Consider the following 21,329-nt stretch of genomic DNA (forward strand, 5'->3'; position numbering starts at 1 on the left):
TTTTCAGTCCTGACAGTGTATAACCTAATCATGGCGATGACTGATGTTTTAATATTTCTGCCTGTCGCACATATAGCGTTCGATTTCATTTTGACAAGCACTTTGAATGTGCGATCCCTGCCCGATCAGTCAGTCGCCGATTTTTAAAATCAGCCAGACATTATATTCTTAAAGAAACTCAACGATGTAAAGATTACAAAATGCCTCATTCAAATTTTTACGGTGTTTGACAATTTTTTTCCGTCAGGGACGTCATGTACTTTAATAGCCGTTCGCTCATATCGTGAGGGACGGTGCGTGAAGCTTCGATCGATGCTGTAGCTCCATGCATGCTCATACACAGGGCTGCGCCGTTTACACTTCAGTGGAGATCGTATCGCGCTTTTAGAAGTGACTTTGATCACAAGTCTTCATTCGATCAAGGTGAATTTAGTACTGTTTTTCGCAAGTCTCAACCCTCAAATACGCTCTCACTTCGATTGTGAGAGCCCTCACTTCAGGCCCTCACATTTGCTCGCACTTCGATTGTGAGAGCACTCACTTCAAGCCCTCACATTCGCTCGCACTTTGATTGTGCTAGCCCTCACTTTGGCCCCGCACTTGTTGATTTCCGGCACCCTTACACACTGACTGTATGCAATCTTTGGTAAAGACTGGGACAAAAAATGCTTCCAAAGATGACACCTGGGGTGGGGGTGGGGGAGGGGGTGTTCACTCTATTTCAAGAGGTAAGAGAAATACTTGCTACATAGGAATCAATGTGAGCTGACTCTGTTAAGGGACCATTTTAGAAATACATGCGTTGGGTCTCTGTCTCTCCCAGACAACTCATTGCCATCAGTTCCTTTCGCCAAATAACCTGAGTTGAATTGCCTGGTGAGGGACTGTCACTAGACAAAGATTACAAAATTCCAGTGTGGTATTGATGGTAGATACATGCGATGGCCTCTTACCAATGTGTAACTGATCCTCCCAGGAGTCAAGCTCTTCGGAGACAACCAACACAAAAACACGGGTCCTGTGCTTTCTCTCTTCATTTTCAAACACACCTACGCACCTGCCAAGACGACCTTTGACCCCAGCCTGATACAATGTGAAAAGAAAGAGACAGGATGTGTTATTGAGACAAAAACTGACACCTCAGGGTTGTCTTAAAACAACTTTCAATGGACTTTTTAATGCTGGGACTTGTTATTTGAGAAGTTAAGGAAAGATTAGATGGTCAAGTACACCCAATCTGATTAAAATAAGATGTAGAGATGGGTGATGTTTTCACCTTTGCTTGTTCTTTGTTGTTCTTGTTAGCTGCTAGTTGCCTCACTTGATCTGAACCACTGCCATAGATGATGAAATTTAAGTCTAATGCTTTGCAGGAGCCAATCAGGTTGTATTTTTTAAATAAAATATTTAAATTCACAACAAGTGGTGGTTGTAAACTTGTATTTTTAAGGCATTTTTTGTCAAAACAACATTTTGTATGTGCCATCATTAATACTACACAGCAAATTTTCTAGGAGGAAATTGAATGTAAATGGGCATCTATATTCCAGCAAAAGGATTTTTGGTAAGACTGCAGGACACAGGACCCATACTGCACTAAAGTACACTATCCTAGGGAGTATGTTTACCATACTGCACTAAAGTACACTATCCTAGGGAGTATGTTTACCAGATAAGCACTGATTACTACCATAGAGAGGAAGGCCCCAGGGTTCTTAAGGTATGCCTGATTTTTTATGTGACTTGTTATTGTAATATCTCAGGACTTGTAGCCATGACAACAGCAGTCGTTATTTGATTCTAATATCAAGAGTGCTCTCTGAAAGCTTTTATATCTAGTGCTTTGTAAAAGTTCTCGATGAATTATAGCAAATCTGTGCACAGAGTAGAGAGATACTAAACCACCGTAGCTAAGTCATAACTTCACTTTGAGATTTTTCTGACTTTCATCAGCAAATAAAGCTGTTGCATGTTCAGCAGTACCACAGGTATCGTATTTCATTTTAAAGTAATTTCATTCTGGTGCTGCCCCAGTTACGCATGAAATGCATTCTAGTCTTCAAAGGAATCACAGGAAATATCATCGACAAAGAACGTAGCAGGTATAAGCCTACAAGCTGTTTTGAGCGCCCAAGTCAATTTTTGTGGCCTTTACAAAACATAACCCAGTCAATTTTTTTTCAGATTTTTTCCAAAATTTTGATCAGAAACTGTAGCCATTGAAAAGTGATGGCCATTTGGTCAAAAATTATAAAAAAAATTACAGAAAAATTTACAAAAGTTGGTAAAATGTTGCAATAAAATTTTGGTTGGAAAAATTACAGCACTCAAAGGGTTAATCAAATTATGGCTACACAGTGCATCAAGCCAGAGTCTGCTTCCAGTAAAACTGTACAATTCAATGACAGTGTCCATATACTAGTATGTTAAGATTTACCAAATTTTCTCATTTTCACAGACATATCTGTTTGCGGTGATATTATTGTGTAAAATATAAAGAAACTTAGCAATTTTTGTGACCATTTTTGCTTCAAAAGCTAGCCACAATAATAAATTCACAGCTCCAAATGATGTACACAGTATTTTCTGCTACTTCTGTTATGTCTGCAAAAGAGTTTTCTTATACCACTAAAACGATCAAAATACCTAGTGACTAATACCCAGTATTTCCCCTGTCAACACAATCTACATGGGTGTAGTGGCCAGTGTTATTGTTGAGTGAATTTTAGCATAGACAGTTAAAACTGTCTATGACTTTAGCCAAGAATGGAATGACTTTGAATAATATATAGATTTTTGTAACAAAATGAAAATATCATCAGAGTTATAGCTATAATGTCTGTCCAGCATTGGACTCTTTCTGTGATGGTTCACAGATACAGTGCGTTCATACTGACCTCTTCCACTGTTTCTCTCATCGCCGCAACACCAGGGTCCTCTTCGGGCTCCACACCACCGCCGGGAACAACCCATCGATCAGGTGTACTGCTACTCGACACCAGTAAAATCTGCAACATCAAATGAATGAGAACCAAGGTGTGAGTGTGGGTTATGTTTCATTCTTGGCTGAATCATGGGAGCACATTAAGAAAATATCACAAAGTATGATAGAGACGATTAGAGCAGGGTACTGCCTGACACAAAATAGTGCAAAGCAGGACGTTATTATCTCAGTGCATGCTATGTGGTATTCACATAAACTCTTATTACATATTATACATCTTATATTGTGACGGGGTATAAAATGGATCGAGCGGTGACCACGTACATGTCACAACAATTTTTATTCTGACTTCCGGCGCCAGTATGGAATACGATCTTGGATATGCTTCCTGATAACCTACATGTATGCAACTACACTAAACAGAGTGCACGAAAAACCCAAAAGAATCTCCATTGGGTTCCTTGAAATCATCCACAAGTGAATGCACTGGAGGCATCAACAAGCAGCAGTGTTTTCTCCAAGTTTCTCTGACAGGGGGAGAATGTTGCCCTCTGCTTGAAAATTTTAGCGGAATTGGTTCTGATTGAGGGGAACTACCGGTATAATAAATTATGCAAATTTAAGTTATGCAAATATAAGATTTTGTTCAAGTTATTAGCAAATTAAACTTATAGCACTGATCAAGTATAAAAGACAGTCTTTCAGCTTCATCTCATCCATATGCAGATAGGAAGCTCAACTGTCGACAGTCCCTTGCGCCCTCGTTCTTTTATTGGTATAGTTTCTTGCACATATAGGGGTGGAGTTCACAAGCATATGGTGCTGAAGGCACAAGCAGGGAATGCTGCAGGCATGACGGCAAGAGCTGCTATGCACCTTGTGTCTACCTGCAGGCTTGTGGTTATGCCTGGTTATATCATATACATGATATATAATTTACATACAGCAGTATATATATATATATATATATATATATATATATATATATATATATATATATATATATATATATATATATATATATATATATTACAAAATTTATACAATGTGCCATATATATATAGATAGGCATCTTTGACAGTCAGTAGAAGGTGAACTGCCTATGGTTGCAATGTCCTGCATAGCGATAGATTTGTGATGTCTGATGATATGCTTTGTCTATTCATGGTCTTTCTACCACAGTCTATTCAAACATTATCGGAACTGAAGACTACATGCAACCATACTTGTGCTGAGTATCATATGACTGAGTTTCGTAGTGATTTGCATGAGCATTGCCCATTGAAGTTGACTAAAATACACATGAGATTTTTGCTAGATATCATTGGTCAGCTTCCCGATACACCTATTCACAATCTGAATCTGATGGCGACAGAGCCATACATCAGGCCTGACAGGACATTTCTAGCCGACTGCATTATGTGTACACACATACAGGTGATGCAATCAAGAGTGTAATCTAAACTCTCTCCTAATTATTCCGCAACCATACAACTTCCATGTCAATGAACAGTTTCCGTGGTACATGTATTATATACACCAAACGTTTCAAGCCTGCAGACACCATCATATTTCGCAATACTGTGGCTGTCTGGTCGTTGAACTCCTTTAATCAATGGCTGCTGGCAGACTCTCGGCTCAGCTCACTACATGAAACACTCCAACACAGACAAACCTTGAAGCAACTGCTAGACAGGATTGACATTTCTCATAAAATCTGATCTCATAAAAGTTTATCACATCATCAATATTTTGACATCATACAGAATTTATCACCTTGCGTGTAGATCCATTTATGGCTGAGTATGAGGAGCTCGTTCTGAGTTAGGCAATTTTGATTTTTCTATCACATTTTTTAACTAACTGCTTGTATCATCATGTTGAACAGCTGCTTCATGACTGACGTCTTTTGCCTCTAGAGTTGACTTTTCAGATCCTCAGATTCAGATCCTCAGATCCTCAGATTCAGATCCTCAGATCTCAGACCTCAGATCCTATAACTTCAGACGCAGATTCGGAATTAAAATTTCACAATTTTCAAAGTTAGATGTAATATACTGATAAATAAAATATAATTTAGATTTGAAAAGGCTTTATAAATTATTTTATTTCTATCTTGAATCTTGAACTTAAAAACTTCGATCTCAGAATCAGAATGTCATCAGTCGAAGACAGGGTGCGCAATGACTCCACTTGTTATGTCATCACGTGAACGTTCCCTAATAGAGATAAACACACCCGCGATCGAACATCAAGACCACGAGATCATGTAAATGCTGGCTATCGACAGTCCGTATTGTACCATCATTCGTAATATTGATGGCGAGGGAATATAACTAATCCATGTTGGAGGCCAGTTACCTCGGGCTAAATCAGAATTCAGGGATCGGAAGAAGCAAATTAGCTAACCTGTAATTGTAGACCCGTGTTCGTTGAAACTTGTTGACCGAAATGTTTACGTAGACTTGTTGTTTTTTTTTCATAACTGCCTTGTACATGTCATATTCAAGTTATTAAATTTAATATTGCAATCATACTGTTAATACGGGTATTGTAAAAGGCTTGTAAATTCGAATCTGCATCTGAAGTTATAGGATCTGAAATCTGAGATCTGAGGATCTGAATATGAGGATCTGAGGATCTGAATCTGAGGATCTGAAAAGTCAACTATACCGTCTTTTGCCTCTTTTCTCCAATATTTTCAAGATATTGTAGTGGCACAAGTGATACATGTAGGTTGCCATGTAGTACTGGGACATGTGCAACTGGTTGAAAAAGGAGTTTCTTGTGGTCAGCAAGGTTGCATAGTGAGAATGTGGTGATAAATTTGTGTAACTCCATCATACCAGGTATAGGAATATACCAAGTAACTTTCCTAACCAATTATATTCGGTCAGTTATTTACACATACTTACAATACAAAAATACCACTAATGATGGACAAGAATATTGGCCCAGTGTATCGTGTAGGGCGATGCACAGCGCTTATGTCCCAGTGCATCCTTTGTGGTATTTTTGTAATGATATCTTATATTCATGACCGGGGCATTAAATGGGCCAAGTATGAACCGTTTTTGTGCAGTGTCTACAATTTTTTTTCCAATTTAACCCTTTTCCTGCCGAGCGCCCCTGTCCCGTTATCCTGCCAAGTCGGTCAAAACCGGCCCCCTTTTCCGTGTCTACAGAAGATAGGCTCTCCTGCACGCTTTCCTGCCAGGCATTTGGCGGGAAAATACCGCATTTTCGGGGTACGATTACCGACCATATACGTGTTAGACTTCAAAAATTTTTGCATGCCCGTATAGAGGGGCAACCGCTGATGAGGTTGTGTCCAGAAAATGACGAGGTCACGGGCGTTGTTTGCCCCGGGGGACGTGCACTTTTATGCCCTTTTCTAGCTTACTTTCGCGGAAGTAAAGCTCGTTCGCCGGCACGCACGGCCACACCGGGGAAACGTCACCTCTCTCGTGGGTTAGTAGAAGACCCAGGGGTTAGTGCTATGGGTGCGGGAGCACCCTCAAACCTGTCCTGTTTCCCCTGGGTTGTGTCACTTGGCCACGTACTTTGAACGACTTGGAAGAGTCGCACATTGCAGTCTGCTTTGACGTAGTGTCAACACATAGTTCCGCCATTGAAGGAAGGCGTGTACGTAGTTTGGCCAGTTCAGTGAACACTTAGCTCGTTAGTGTTACCGTTTCCTAACACGTTAGTTGTGCAGTTGTTACTAAGTGCAGTTTTGTACCACCTTAGCTCTGGACAGTGCAACTGCTCTATGCACTAACCCCAACGACAGATGGTTGGTACAACGTCTACGTCGCACGAGCACAGCCTCCGTTGGGCTGTGCCCCTCCCACGTGATACAACGCACGTTCATCCATTACTATAGCGTCCTTACGGATCTGCCAAAAACGAAAGTGGGGGTAAAAACAAAACAAACGAAAATATGCGATCCATAGATAGTATTTTATTCGGGAATAATTTACATTATGCCGAACAATAAATCTCGGAGTCTGTCTCGACGTCCGAGTGCATGGTCCGTGTTTCAAAATTACAATCGGGGTGGCAGATCCGTGTTTCAAAAATTATAATAGGGGAATTGTACAAAATAATCCGTCTAAACAAACAAACAAACGAAAATATGCGATCCATAGATAGTATTTTATTCGGGAATAATTTACATTATGCCGAATAATAAATCTCAGAGTCTGTCTCGACGTCCGAGTGCATGGTCCGTGTTACAAAGATTACAATCGGGGATTGTACAAAATAATCCGTGTTTCAATTTACAATCAGCGGGATCGTAAAGCACAAACAAACGGCACAACCGTGCTCAAAATGTGATCATGGTCCGTGTTAAGAATACAGTCAAGCCACTGTTAGGCGAAGCTGTCCCCTGTCCGTTATTTACGTCGGGTTCTCTTGCTGATGGGTGTCGTCGGGGCTGTGTGAGTAGAGGTCTGCACGCCAATGCTCCTCTTACCTCGTAGCATCATGCGATGATGAAAAGCCGCAAAACACTCGCCCTCGTGAAGATGAACCCCGCACAGACTACATCCTTTGGACGTCTCAGACAGTCGTCCGCTCGCAGTGGTCTTACCCTCTCTGCTACATACTTTACAGCATTTCTGCCGCCCCTCCAAACGGCTGACAACGTGCATCGGCTGATTTTGTGGATTGATGTACGAGGCAAGAGAAACAGTGGCCTCGACCTCTCTCACACTGGGCTGCGATCGCCCACAATAACCGCCAATGAGTTGTTTCCCGACACGCAGATGAAACATCTTATGGTCAGCTTACTATCAGGGTGTACATGCTTGAAGCATATATATGCATTTACCAGGGCAACATCAATCAGGTAACATGCCAGATATGTCCACCATCTGTGGTTCTTGCGCCCAGTGTGAAAGTACTTGCGCTTCTGGTTGGCTCGGTCGACGCCTCCCATGTACCGGCGATAATTATACAGCGACAGAGGCACTTGTCGCCGCTCGTCTCCCTCCCCCACTGGCACGCACTCCAAGGGTGGATAGACCGTATTCAAGATCAGCACCTGAGCGTTACTATCCTGATAAGCAGTGATGTTAAGACGAGAGTCCGTTCTGGTCGTGGCTTTCATATCCCCAACAGACAGAGGAAGGCGCTTCCTCTTACCCGGCGGAATTAATTGAGGGGGCATGGTGCGACGATTACGGCGGTTAAAACTCCCGACCATGTAGATCCCGGTCTCCATCAGCTCTCTAGCAGTAACGACCGTGCTAAACAGGCTATCACAGAATAGGCTGTGATTATATCCACAGAATGGCTGGACCAGCTCCATCGTAATTCTTTTCACCACACCTCGCTCCTGCCGTCTCCCATCAGTCCGATCCCGATATTTCACACCTAGGTACGGTGCAAAGTTAGCTATGTATGCAGTGGTGGAGTCGCACAGCTGCCATATCTTGAAACCGTCTCGATCAGGCTTATGCGGTAATCTCTGCTTAAATTTAGAACGGCCCTTAAATCGCACCATGCCCTCGTCGATGGAGATCTCTCTACCCATCTTATAATTATTTACGCACCGGTCAACTATGGGCTCCATCCATGGATTGATTTTATACAGGGGATCCTCCTGACACCGACGTCGGCGGCGTGCCTCATCAGGATCACGACGTGGATCGTTCTCTGGGTCTGCCAGATGAAGTATCGCATAAGCTGCTGAAAGCGACTGCGGGTAATCACAGTAGAAATACCCTGGTTTCTCAGAAAGGGATCGCTAGACCAATAATCCTCCACTGATGATTTACGGTCATACCCATACAGACTAAGACGCCAATGAACGCCTGCACCTCTCGGTAGTCAGCGTTACGCCAGTATTTATCTATTTTCCTAGCGATATGTCGCTGGTGGAATTTGGCGTATTTATTAGTCTCGTCCTTGGCCAATCTGATCAGTGTAGCTGGAATAAACTTAAAAAAGTAATCGAGCTCACGGGCGTGGCTGGGCAAGGTGAAAGTCGGTCCTCTCTCATGGTCAAAATCGGTCTCCTCAAATATATTAGCATCGGTAGTCTCCGACATACGCCAGACAGGAGGTGTGTCGTCCTCCGCCAACACAGCAGCAACGTCATCATCGTCGTCAGAGCTTGCCTCACCTACATACTGCCTGTCATAAAAGTCATCGTCCTCTGCCGCATCCTCGTCAACCTCCGAGTCGGACTCAGCGGTGATATCACCGTCGTCTGGGCGTCTGGGCCTGAACTCGCCCGTAGCGGCATCAAGGATCATATCTGGCTCAAAATCAGGTGGGCTATCCTGATAACGAACCCTCCGCACTATCTTTTTCGGCGGGGACATCGCAGCACACGAAACTATGGCAGGAGCGGGCTCGGCAGCCTCTGCTGATGACGAGGACTCAAGCTCTTTCGCACTGGGCACAGGAACCTCTCCTGACGCAGGATGAGGGCTCATAGTAGCAACAGGTGGTGTCTCTCCCGGAGCAGCCGGGGGAGAACCAATGGCATCAGCCGTCTCATTACTCACTGTCTCACTAGCAGCAGCAGACGTAGTCTGTGCAGGTGAAGTATCTCCCACAAGAGCAGATGTAGTCTCTGCAGGTGAAGTAGTCTCTCCCGGAGCAGCCGGGTGAGAACCACTGGCAACCGGTGACCCGTCATCATCCTCATCGGCAGAACGATCGGTCTTACGTTTACGCTTACCACTGGGTTTTTCAGCCGGAGATGGCTTCGCCTTACGGGAGCGTTTCTTGCCCGACTTCTTAGAACGTTTACTAGGGACATCACAACGATCGCTACCACTACCGCCCGGAGACTCTGCATCTTTGAGCTTCAGTCGTCTGCTCGCCTTCAGAAAACTTTTGCGGTCCGTCAAGCTCATGTCTGGAACAGTGTCGACAGACTAGCAGGTCCCTCCCTTTTAAAGCCACAGGAAACAAAGCCCTGGACATGATTGGACGCAGGGGTGTTAATATATGCATCCACCTGTTTATTATAATGGACCTACGGCAATCAGTCCACCAACCGGCGCTGACATTCCTACCCGTCATGTAAATTGCCTGTCCGCACCATTTGATATGCTAATAATACTCATTTGCGATGCAAATCCCTCGAGCACTTAGCATAACATAGTCAATGTCATTAGCATCTCAACTTGACATTCCGTCCAGCTGGGTACGTGGCATGCGCACCTGCCACCCAAGGACGTTGGCCCAAGCCCATGTTTAGTACGGGTGGGAAACCCGTATCTTTAACTCATGTCCCTTCTAAGTACGCCTGCGCAGGGCGTATTGTCATCCAAGTCGGTGACAAGCCAACCCGACAGATTGCCCATTAAGCAGTAATGGACTGGCCGTCTCGTTCTTGTACGGCAACGAACAGTGCTTCAGCGGCTTGTTTAGGTCATAACCGTCGCCTGCCGAGCGGCTTACCCAACTAAGGCGGTCAAAGATGAAGGATGCCAAAATTGTCAACGGCTGTCTCGGCCTCGTCCGTTGGGCAAACATGGCTCCTTCAAATAACGTGGCCAGCACGTCTACGTCATCAGCGGTGATGACGACCCGTCATTGACGCCCGAGTGCGTAAAACTCGGAATATACCGACAGGTACCTCTACCTGAGTCGGTCATACTACGGTATAAACCAAACACAGGTCTGCCAACTCCCGTTAGACTCGGCCGTTAGCCGAACTTCACAGGGACAACATAGGCGTAACAAGTCGGTGAACAACGGTTCACGCACCTAACCGCAGCCGCCAAGTCGGTGAACAATGGTATCAAATTTTGAGGCCATGTTCCTGAATGGCAAGGCTGAGGCGGTGTGTTTCGTTGCACGGCTTGAACGTCTAGAGCCAAGTGCAGCCGACAACGTCCGACATCTGAGTGGGTAGTCTTTTCGAGAAGGTAACAAGTCGGTTAAAAGCGGTGGTTACCCTTCACAAATGTCGCTCAAGTCCGTTCGGATCAGTTCCATGTCAGGGACTAATCAAGCCGAGTCCGTCAAATCCGTCCGCACTTCCCGTCAATCAGGACCAAGTCCGTGATTTTCGTCTCGCACCATTGGCAAAAAATTGCACCGCCAGCTGAGGCGGTCTTAGGCGGTTGCCTTCGAGAAAGCCGAGTCCGTCAAATCCGTCCGCACTTCCTGTCAATCAGGACCAAGTCCGTGATTTTCGTCTCGCACCATTGGCAAAAATTGCACCGCCAGCTGAGGCGGTCTTAGGCGGTTGCCTTACAGTTAGCGTTGCCGAGACGGTCAATTTCGGCCGCAATCTATGTAGTGCCTCAGAGCCAAGTTACCCAAACTCCGCTAGAATACGTCAACGTGCTAACCTGCCAAGTACGCTACTCGTCCCCCCCAAAAAAACCAGTCCCCCACCGGGGTGGGGACTGGCTGGGTAGCTTCCGCACCTTTCCCTGTCGTTGGACTCTCTGTGAACCCATTTCGAGAGCAAACGCCGTTCCTCGCCCAAACCTGTCCTCGAACGACCCCTAGCGCGAGCAAGGGTTTGCTACACGTAGTTCCGTCGACTAGGCAGGAAAGGGGGTACCAAACATAGGGCCAAAGTCCCTGAAGCTACTATAGACATGGATACAAAATTAAGTATTTCCTGACAGTATGAAATTATCTCACCAAGGTCATCCTAGGAACCTGTAAACCAAATATTAGAGCTGTCTGACCAGCGGTTTTGAAAAAACAAGCAACTCAACAGTTGATAGAGCTCTGCTGTGTTATGTAGAGAAAAACCTTTTTAGTCCAGTCAATCTACGCCAAAAAAGGGGTCAACCTAGGACTAATTGCAACAGAAATTTTTTCTTCACCATGCATTTTGGAAAGGTCCTAGAAATAACATACTAAAAGTATAATAAAATCTCAGGGGTGCAACAGTGCCTAATTTGCATAAATGTAAAGGGGGCTCATGGGTATAAAATTGTCGCTGATAGATGGTTTCTACTTAAAATATGTGGCTAAACATGATTTTGATACAGGTTTTTTTGCTTATTTGCCTCCTTTTTGGTCTAGGCAATGTTGTTGAAAATATTTTGTCGTCATAGAAATATTCCTCATTTGCATAAATCCAATATGGCCGCCGCAACACTTCACTTTTCTTAGTTTTTCTCGAATTAATAACTATTTTTAAGCTACTACTGACAGCAATAGAATAATTTTTTCACATTGTATTTTAGACAAGTCCTAGAATAACATACTAAAAGCCGAGTACAATCTAGAATTGTAAACAGTGCCTAATTTGCATAGATGTAAAAAGATTATGGGTACAAACTTAGTGTTGATTGAATGTTTCTTCTAAAAATAATTGGCTAAACATGATATGTTATGCAGGTTTTTGGCTTATTTGCCTTGTTTTTGGTTTAGGTAATGTTGATGGAAATATCTAGTCGTCATAGAAATATTCCTAATTTGCATAAATCCAATATGGCCGCCACAACCTTCACTTTTCTTTGTATTTTTCCCAATTAATAACTATTTTTAAGCTACGTCTGACAGCAATAGAATTATTTATACACTGTGTATTTCAGAGAAGTCCTACAATGACATACTAAAGCATCGTACAATCTAGAAATGTAAACAATGCCTAATTTGCATATATGTAAAAAGATTATGGATTAACTAGGTGCTGATAGAATGTTGCTACTAAATTCGGCTAAAATGATATATGCGGATTTTGGGCTTATTTGCCTTGTGTTTGATTCAGGCAAGGTTGATTAAAATATTTTGTCGTCATAGAAATATTCTTCATTTGCATAAATCCAATATGGCCGCCACAACACTTCGCTTTTCTTTGTATGTCCCTAATTAGTAACTATATAAGCTACTTCTGACAGCAATAGAATTTAATTTTTCTTTGTGTATTTTAGAGAGGTCCTAGAATGACATACTAAAAGTCCAATACAATCTAAGAGGTATAACATTACCTAATATGTATAGATATAAACGGATAATGGGAGCAATACATTCACTGATAAAGAAATATGCATATTGAATTGAAAAAATGCGACATCATGTTCAAGTAATGTATGCCTTTATCTTAATTTTTGTCCAGGCAATATTTTTGAATACATTTTCGCCCGAGAAATATTCCTAATTTGCCTAAATCAAGTATAGCTGCCACTGCAATTCACTTAAAAATTATATTTAATCTACACAACAAGTAGTTTTTGTTTCCACTCTGTATTGAATGTAGAGAATGACAAACAAAATGACTATTAAGAGGGGAGACAGTGCATAATTTGAATAAATAAAAACTTAGAAAAGGGAACAAAAAAAATAGTTGCTGTTAATATATTTCTTAAAAATATATTCAGCAAATTGATATTTCATTCAAGCAATTTGATTATTTAATGTACTTTTTGTGTTGTAGGCAATGCATAAAATCATTTAAGACTCCTCATTTTACATAACTGCAATGCGCCCCTACTACCACTTTACTTTTCCCTGTTTTGACCTATAGTATAAATGACTATATATAATGTTAAAAAACAACGGAGATCATTAGAACTAAATTTTAGTAGGGTCATGAAAGTTACATATCGCAAGTTTAAAGGCCTGTGTTTGCACCAGATTTTCTCATCAGAAAATTTACCCACCAGATTACAATTTCAATGGAAAACAAAAGGCTATTACACCTCAATCATTCTCTTACAGACTAGAACAAAGGCGATCCAAGGGATCGCGAAAAGTGCATTTAATGAAGTTGTGCATAAGACAGCTAATTTACCCAAATGCTAAATGGGTCATAGATGGTATACAAACCTGGTGCTGATAATCTATTTACGAAAGTGATTTAAGAGATAAGCTGACATTGTAATGACTATGTAACATCATTTTTTTTGTTTTTAGTCCAGGGAATGTTTTCAAATATATCTTACAGCGATAAAAAAATTATTATTTGCATTTGTCCAATAAGTCAACCATGTCACTTTCTTTTTCTAGTTGGAATATGAATTATTTCTTCACCTTAAATACTTAAAGGTCCAAGAAAGGTATATTCAAAGTCTTGTACAAAGGGTTAATTTTAAAAGATTTTATAGGAAATGCCTACACTGTATTAAATGTAATAATTGAAACTTGAAATGTTTTACAATATCGTAAAGAGAGATTGGAAGTTTTCGCTAACATTGCCAAATATATTTTACCTAATTTTGAGCGATTCCTCATGTGCATAAATCCTATATGATGACCATTAAAATAATTTTCTTTAATTTTTCAAATTGACGTCAACTTATTTTAATTAATTATGTTATCAGTAAAATGAGAAGTTACATTAAGAGACACTACTTGTTTAAGTTATTTAATACTTTAAATTCTTCCTATCGAAAGATGTCCATTTTATAACTTGAATGAACATTTTGCTCAGTACAAAAAAATTGACGTGGTTATTTATTTTCTGTGTATTTTAACTCATTGTAATGATTATATACAAATAGGGCCTACAGAATGAAAAGCCCAGTAAAAATAACAATGATTTATTCGTATAGTTCATTTCAATTATCTAGAGAATTTGCATAATGTCAATAACATTGGCAACTTACTGGAAGATTTGGATTTTCTTAATGCATACCAAAATGCTTGGCCAAATAACCAACACTTTGTACTAAGCGAGGCTGAAGAAAATTTGTGTTTCAGCTCTATTTTCTTTTATTTTCACCCTTACCCCGTATTACTTATATAGATTAAGTGTTGGTAAAATGTAATTAAAGACCAGGTTGTGTGGTCACTGGTAAATCAGATATACTTTTGACTGTGTGCAACTTGCCTGTTCATGCCACATACAGAAATTTATGATAATAATGATAAATAAATTATAATGATCATGATGATGTAGAGGTACAATTGTTATACTATATTGCCAATTATCATGAAATATGGATAAGGAAACTGTTCCTTTATCAGCTGAAAGACATTACAATAATCAAAGGACACTGCATTTCTCAAAATTTTGAAATTTCTTGAAGACAACAATTGAAAATTAATATAAAGTCATATAATGGACTGAAGAGAGAGATTTCCTGTTTAATCTTACCGTACACAGCCATAGCATTTAAGGAAAAACTGAAAAAAATCTGTTGACTGAATCATGATAATCTAAATCACTGGTAAATGCAAATCTAGATACTTTTCATATGTTACATAGTCTAGCGCTCTTTCAAATTTTCATGACCGTGAAACAAGAAAACCAAAATGTGAAGGAATTGCATCACAGAAGCTGCCGTTAACGAGTTTATCAATTAGGATATCAAATTTGGACATCAAATTATCATAAAATTGGTTATCCTGTATTTTGAACCTTATGGAAGTCTCACCTCAGATTGGCCAGACTCTCAATTCCTTAAGTGATCGATCTTATTGGTGATAATACAAAAGTCTAATAATCTGCAAATGGGAAGTCCATTACATAACAGCCCCATGAGTGATACTTGCACATCTAAGATCTGATATGATACGCAGTACAATTATATCATCCTATGCTTCACATCTTTTCATTGAGTTGCCCTTCCCCATACTTATGGGTTCTACCATGAACTGCAGCAGCATGAATAACCCCAGAAGAAAGCAAAATCTAGACTTTCTGTTGTCAACGAAAGGATTCTGGCTGTAAACAAATGAACCACCTAGAGGAAGATGTAAACAGAGAGGAAGAGGAAGAAATTTTGATATGATAATGACCATCATAATAATTGTCATCACCACTACCATCATGGTGATTCAAATGATGTTCGTATTTATACTAATGATAGTTTAATAATGAGAAAGATGATTCACAGGCACAACTGTTAAGTGTGGTGAACCATTTATTAGTAACTGAATATTTCCATCGTCATTGAAGATAGTGACCAAAAGCATAAAATATTCCTTCAAAAATTTTACTGCAATCAAACATGTTGTAGGAAAAAATGACTGAAAATGACAATTGATGTCAAATTATTGAACACGTCCAATGATTTTTTATGAATAACCTTATCGTCGTAAAAGAAAGAAGAATATCCAAAGAAAGTATTCTGATTCCCTTTATTTAAACAGTAATGCTCTGAAACTCTTCTCTTTATTCATTGCATTTCTGAATAACCAGAAAATGTCAATGGAAGCTATTGTAGTCTTATTGTATTCAGAAGACCGTTTGTGTCAATTATGCAAATTAGGTCTTTTGTATTAAAATAATTAGCATGCAAATTAGGTCAACCTCATTGTTTTAGGTAACTCTTGCAAAACCTTAACAATTTCAATTGAGAAAAAAAAATTGTTTAAATATGAGCTTAAACATTCATTTTGTCTGAAATAGTGGAAAAACTGCGAATATATGCAAATTACTTAATTTGCATAATCTTTATTGTTCAAGACATTTAGAAAATAACTTGTTGAACCTTACAAAATTGTGTTACAATGAAAAAAGTCACTTGAATTCAGTTTACATGTCCAAAATGTGAGTATAGCAGTCATTTAAAGGCGATATATAGGCTAATTTGAATATATGCAAATTTAACCAATTTGCACCCCTTATATTTCCTATACTTTTAATATGTCATTAGTGAGACCTTTCCAAAGGTCATGGTGAAGAAATAATTTCTGTTGCAATTAGTCCTAGGTTAAACCCTAATTGACTGGACTAAATAACCTTTTGTGACACAGTATTGATGAAGAAGGTGGATATCTTTGATAGCTCATTTCAGGATGACCTGACCAAAAATGGAAAAAAATTCCGTAAAAATACAGATTTGCATATTTCAACAGACTACCGGTATATTAGTCTATAATAGCAAATAAACGAGAGTTAATTACATTCTAATTAAAAGTAAACAAGACTTGCTTAAATCAAGATTTACGTCATAAAAAAACAGCATATCTGTCAGGTTATAAAGAATCTTGAGCTGGTTATCTTTTAATATCAGTATTTTCATTCTATTAACCAAGCACATTTTAACTTTCAAATTAACATTGTAAGTAAGTTCTGTTTAATAAGTTGAGACTGTACGTACTCAGAGAAAGCACACTGAAGAGACAAATGTTTGAAACTTAAGAAGTTCAAGGTCATCAAAAGCATCATAAGGAATCATGTTACACTTTCATTGCACTGTTTACACAGATTGCATAATTGCTATAAATAGCACATGAGGAATCTTACAGCCTAGCTTTACCATAAAAACCCAATCACTTTGACCACTCTTTTAATTGACCACTCTATATTTTTCCTCAAAAAGTAATCTTATTTTATCCTTACCAAGTCAACCATAAATGGAAATTAGAACTTTCTCTATCTCTATTTATTTGACCACCCTATCTAGACAAACTATTATGAACAATTTCTTTTAGATAACATAAATGGTGGTTCAGAATATATCAAAGTTGGGATGCAGGAAAGTTGCCTTTACATGTTTTAATCCTCAATTCACTATGAACTGTCAAAAAAAGTTGAACTCTCTGATAATTCCACACTAAAATTATTTTGGCTTTGATGATTTCCTAATTAATTCAATTATTTAAAAACATATTAATTATTTTTTTCTGGGTGAATTGATAGGTTTATACAGTACAAGAATTACATACAATGTAAGTCAAACTTTGACCAAAATGACAAAAAAATTCCTTAAAAATACACATTTGCATATTTCATCACAATTTGAACAAATCTAAGTTGGGTTATCCTTAGGGACCTGTATACAAATAACAAAGCTGTCTGACCAGCGGTTATGAAGAAGAAGATTTTTTACCAAAACACCTTTTTTGGCATTAATTTGCCTATTTTCAACAATATCAAAAATTAAAAAAATAGTTTCTCAAAATCATATTTTTCATCTACACAACAAATATCAAATCAGTAAGTACTGCGGTTCTCAAGATATTTGAGTGGACGGACGCCTCACAAACGGACATACATACATACATACTACATACATACATACATACATACAGACTGACGACGGACGCCGGACGATACCCATCCCAATAGCTTCTATAGACTATAGTCTATAGTAGCTAAAAAGTAGCCCGATTTCCACCGCCTTGGCAGGATACGGCCGTGGTGCTGCTCAGATTCTAGCTACACCGAATTTCAAGCGGATTTTCACCGACTTGGCAGGAAACGGGTTAAAGTGCATTTACATGTATGGAACGCTGTCTTGGACATGCTTCTGGATAGCCGGCAAACTACACGTACAGTGCGTATTCTGGCAATTGTCCAGTGGGTCCGTTGAAAACCGTTCAGCAGTGTATGCTCAGAGACAGCGGCAGAATCACTGCACGTGGGGAAGCCTGGAAACAGTAGATGTTACGGAATGGGTGTTCCGTATTGTTTTTATAAGGCACACAACTCCTACGGTAGATGTAAGATAAAGTACAAGATGTGGAATTCCAGAAGCTCAATAAGTTTCTGTAAGTGCACATTCCCACAGGGCAAGCCCACTGTCTTTCGTTGAGCTCGTTTCAAGAATTTATGATGTGAGAGGGTTAAAGAATTACGAGTACACGTATTGAAGTGAAATTGCTTTTATATATCGATGGCTACGTGGGATACGTGCACCAACTTTCGACTCTGTGTCATTTTAAAAAACATCACAACCAATCATTGTCCAATGTTTTATTACACATCTTATCTGCAATTCAAATTACATGTATGACTATGAGCAGTTCACAGAAATCTGAATTTGTTGGCTTGGACACAGCCCCTCTATCACTGTGGCTTGGAGTGAGGTTCATTCACATCTCGTATCAGAAATGCTGATTCCACTTTAAAAACTGTCAAGAATGTTCCGCTAAGTAAATTAAATTTCACAGTGACCTTGAAATTTGCATTTTCTCTCACAAAAGACCTCTTGCATGTAAATATTACCAGCAGATCTATGTGTATTTAGGCATGCCCTTACTTTTCGAAGATAAAATTACCAAGGAGAACAATACATGTACTTAGACAGTGTATCTGTGTCATAGGACATAACGTAGGAAAGAGAATCATGAGGGGGGTGGGGGAGGGAAGGTTTTGGAAATTGCTGTTTTTGAGCTACATACATGTTTACATGTCTCTGATGACAGACCTTGAGAAATTGTGCTTTCAAGCTCACATGCATGATTTAGCAAGCGACTGACATACCAAATTAAATCCCTACCAAGACTGCACAGTGAACGATGTGCCACTGAAGAAAGCATAATCCATCCCTTTCCATATAATGAGATCTTCTTCTAGATCTAACATGATGAAAAAAATGATCAGCAAGCTACCACTCATAAACTTACAACCAATTTACCATACACGCAAGGTTATGATGCCTGATTGAATTTCTGTAGACATGTTACCATGGCATCAAGGTTTTTTATTTCCCATGGCATCAAGGTTTTTTATTTCGCATTCACAAATTTAAACTCAAATTTCTTGATCAGATGCAAAAGGCTGGACTGTGTTTTGGGGTTCACTGGTAGAGCAAGTAAACGGATGCCACAGATTCAAGACAACATGAGTGTATTAGCTGGTTTCAAGCATAGATGTAATTGTAATCCATGGAATCAAGTTCTGACCCATCAATGCCACATACATGTACCGCAGTTGGATGTGTAAACTAATTGGGTGAAAACTGATAAAACATCACCGGTGTGCTCACCCTTGTGAGGCCATGTTAATACAAGCAGGTAGAAGAAAACAAATGCTAAGAAACCAGTGTTTTTTGCTAAGGTTGGGGAATATTGGTAAATGATTTGGGAACCCCGGTGTAACATTGATGCTGTCCCTCTAGTTGATTGCATTGATATACCAAGGGGAACCCCGGTAAAATGACTGGGGAACCCATGTAACATTTACCTGCTTGCTGCCCTTAACAAAATCATTGGAAACACAGCATATAACGCTGAAGGTACAGAAGATACGATTGTAAAATCTTTGTACCACGAGGACAAACAGATGTGGTTCTGCACAGACACTGGCCACAGATTCTGAATGATCATATGGCCTCTCTGTGCCATGCTAAATTACAGAAATGGAAGCAAAGGAAATTAATTTTGAGAAAGATTTATTGCAAAGATTGACATACATGTTTCATGGTACAAAAATAGAATTTTTAGGATGGCACGGATGAACTGGGCATAAAAGATGAGTGTTTACTCTGACATTATGCTGTATCTTGACACAAAGAAGAGACCACAGAAATATATATGATAGCTGAACAGTTATGAATGGTATCTGTAATAATAACCTTTTGCCACTTTCACCACTGACTGCTTGCATGAACTATTGAAGCCAAAACAGACATATTAAAAACGTATCACATTTTGCTACACACTGCCATTGAATTCCTTTTTTTTTCTCAAATTAGAAAACTTATTATAGATATTTTATTGATCAAGCGGGACATTTTCTCAATTACACATACATGTAACTGCTTCTTGTACGGTATTTGTGAACTGATTTACTGCTTGTGCAATTTGTCAAGTCAGCCAGCTGCCAAATGACAGGTCAGAGGTCACATGATGTGCATGCAAGATTACAGTCAGCTGTACCGGCCTGGCAAGAATATTCCCATATTGGACTCTTTACGTTTGATGAAACTATTGTCACTGGTATTTATTTGTCTGTTGGTCAGACAAAAAATGGGACTAAAAAGATCACACACTGTACAGTTCCGTCTTTGTACCAGCTATAACTATTAATAGTTCAGTATTCTACATTGTTGAAGCATTCAACAAGTCTCCATTAGTAATACTCACCAGGTCAAGGGTCAAACAAATCAAGCCAAGCCATTGTAACTGGAAGGTTACCCAACTCCATTGGGACTTTTTTTGCATTCAGGCCAGTACATGTATCTGAGTAAAGCAAGACTTACTGTAACTGCTACATGTATTGTGATTCCCTTTGGGATCCCATATTATAATTGTCATTCTACAACAATTCTGTTGTCTTTCCTCACCTCAGCATCTCACTGCAAGGTCACGCTGACCTTCAATGAACATCCATGGACTTCGCCGTCCCTGTATCAAAGCCACAGAACTTTGAATGTCAAAATATTGGGTATATAGCATTCATGAGTCTAAATGTTGTTTTAGGTTCTCATTTGTGATATTAAATAAATATTAGTATTAGGAAAATTGTTTTAAAAATGAAAATATTGAAAAAATAGGGAAATTTAATGGCTTGAAAACCTACTGAAGAGATTGGGTGGAAGAAGTCCAATTTGAAAAACTATGAGTTCAATAACACCTATGGTACTGTATCTGCTTCCTTAACAACGTCAGTGTAACCTCATCAATCTTAATAATGGCAGCCTTTTATGCAATCTCACAAAAAGGGAGTCCAATGCGGAATGATGCAGACCTGTTTTCAAAGGTAGACAAGATCAATACACAAACATGTACCATGTCACCTCCCATAATAAAATACATGTACGTGTCATGTGCA

The 21,329-nt window shown here is 39.6% G+C and overlaps 1 protein-coding gene across 2 annotated transcripts in view; it reads right to left on the reverse strand.

Annotated features, from left to right (window-relative positions):
- Positions 1 to 21,329, reverse strand: part of LOC139133239 (diphosphoinositol polyphosphate phosphohydrolase 1-like) — a 58,567-nt gene that overhangs the window by 16,704 nt on the left and 20,534 nt on the right. For both annotated transcript variants that reach the window (XM_070699736.1, XM_070699737.1), the window contains exons 2-3: positions 2,898 to 3,008; positions 954 to 1,083 (exon numbers count right to left, since the gene is read on the reverse strand). In XM_070699736.1, the coding sequence (XP_070555837.1) occupies positions 954 to 1,083; positions 2,898 to 3,008 (241 nt within the window). The remainder of the gene's footprint in view (positions 1 to 953; positions 1,084 to 2,897; positions 3,009 to 21,329) is intronic.

Source organism: Ptychodera flava, chromosome 5 (assembly GCF_041260155.1).
Source record: "Ptychodera flava strain L36383 chromosome 5, AS_Pfla_20210202, whole genome shotgun sequence".
NCBI lineage: Eukaryota > Metazoa > Hemichordata > Enteropneusta > Ptychoderidae > Ptychodera > Ptychodera flava.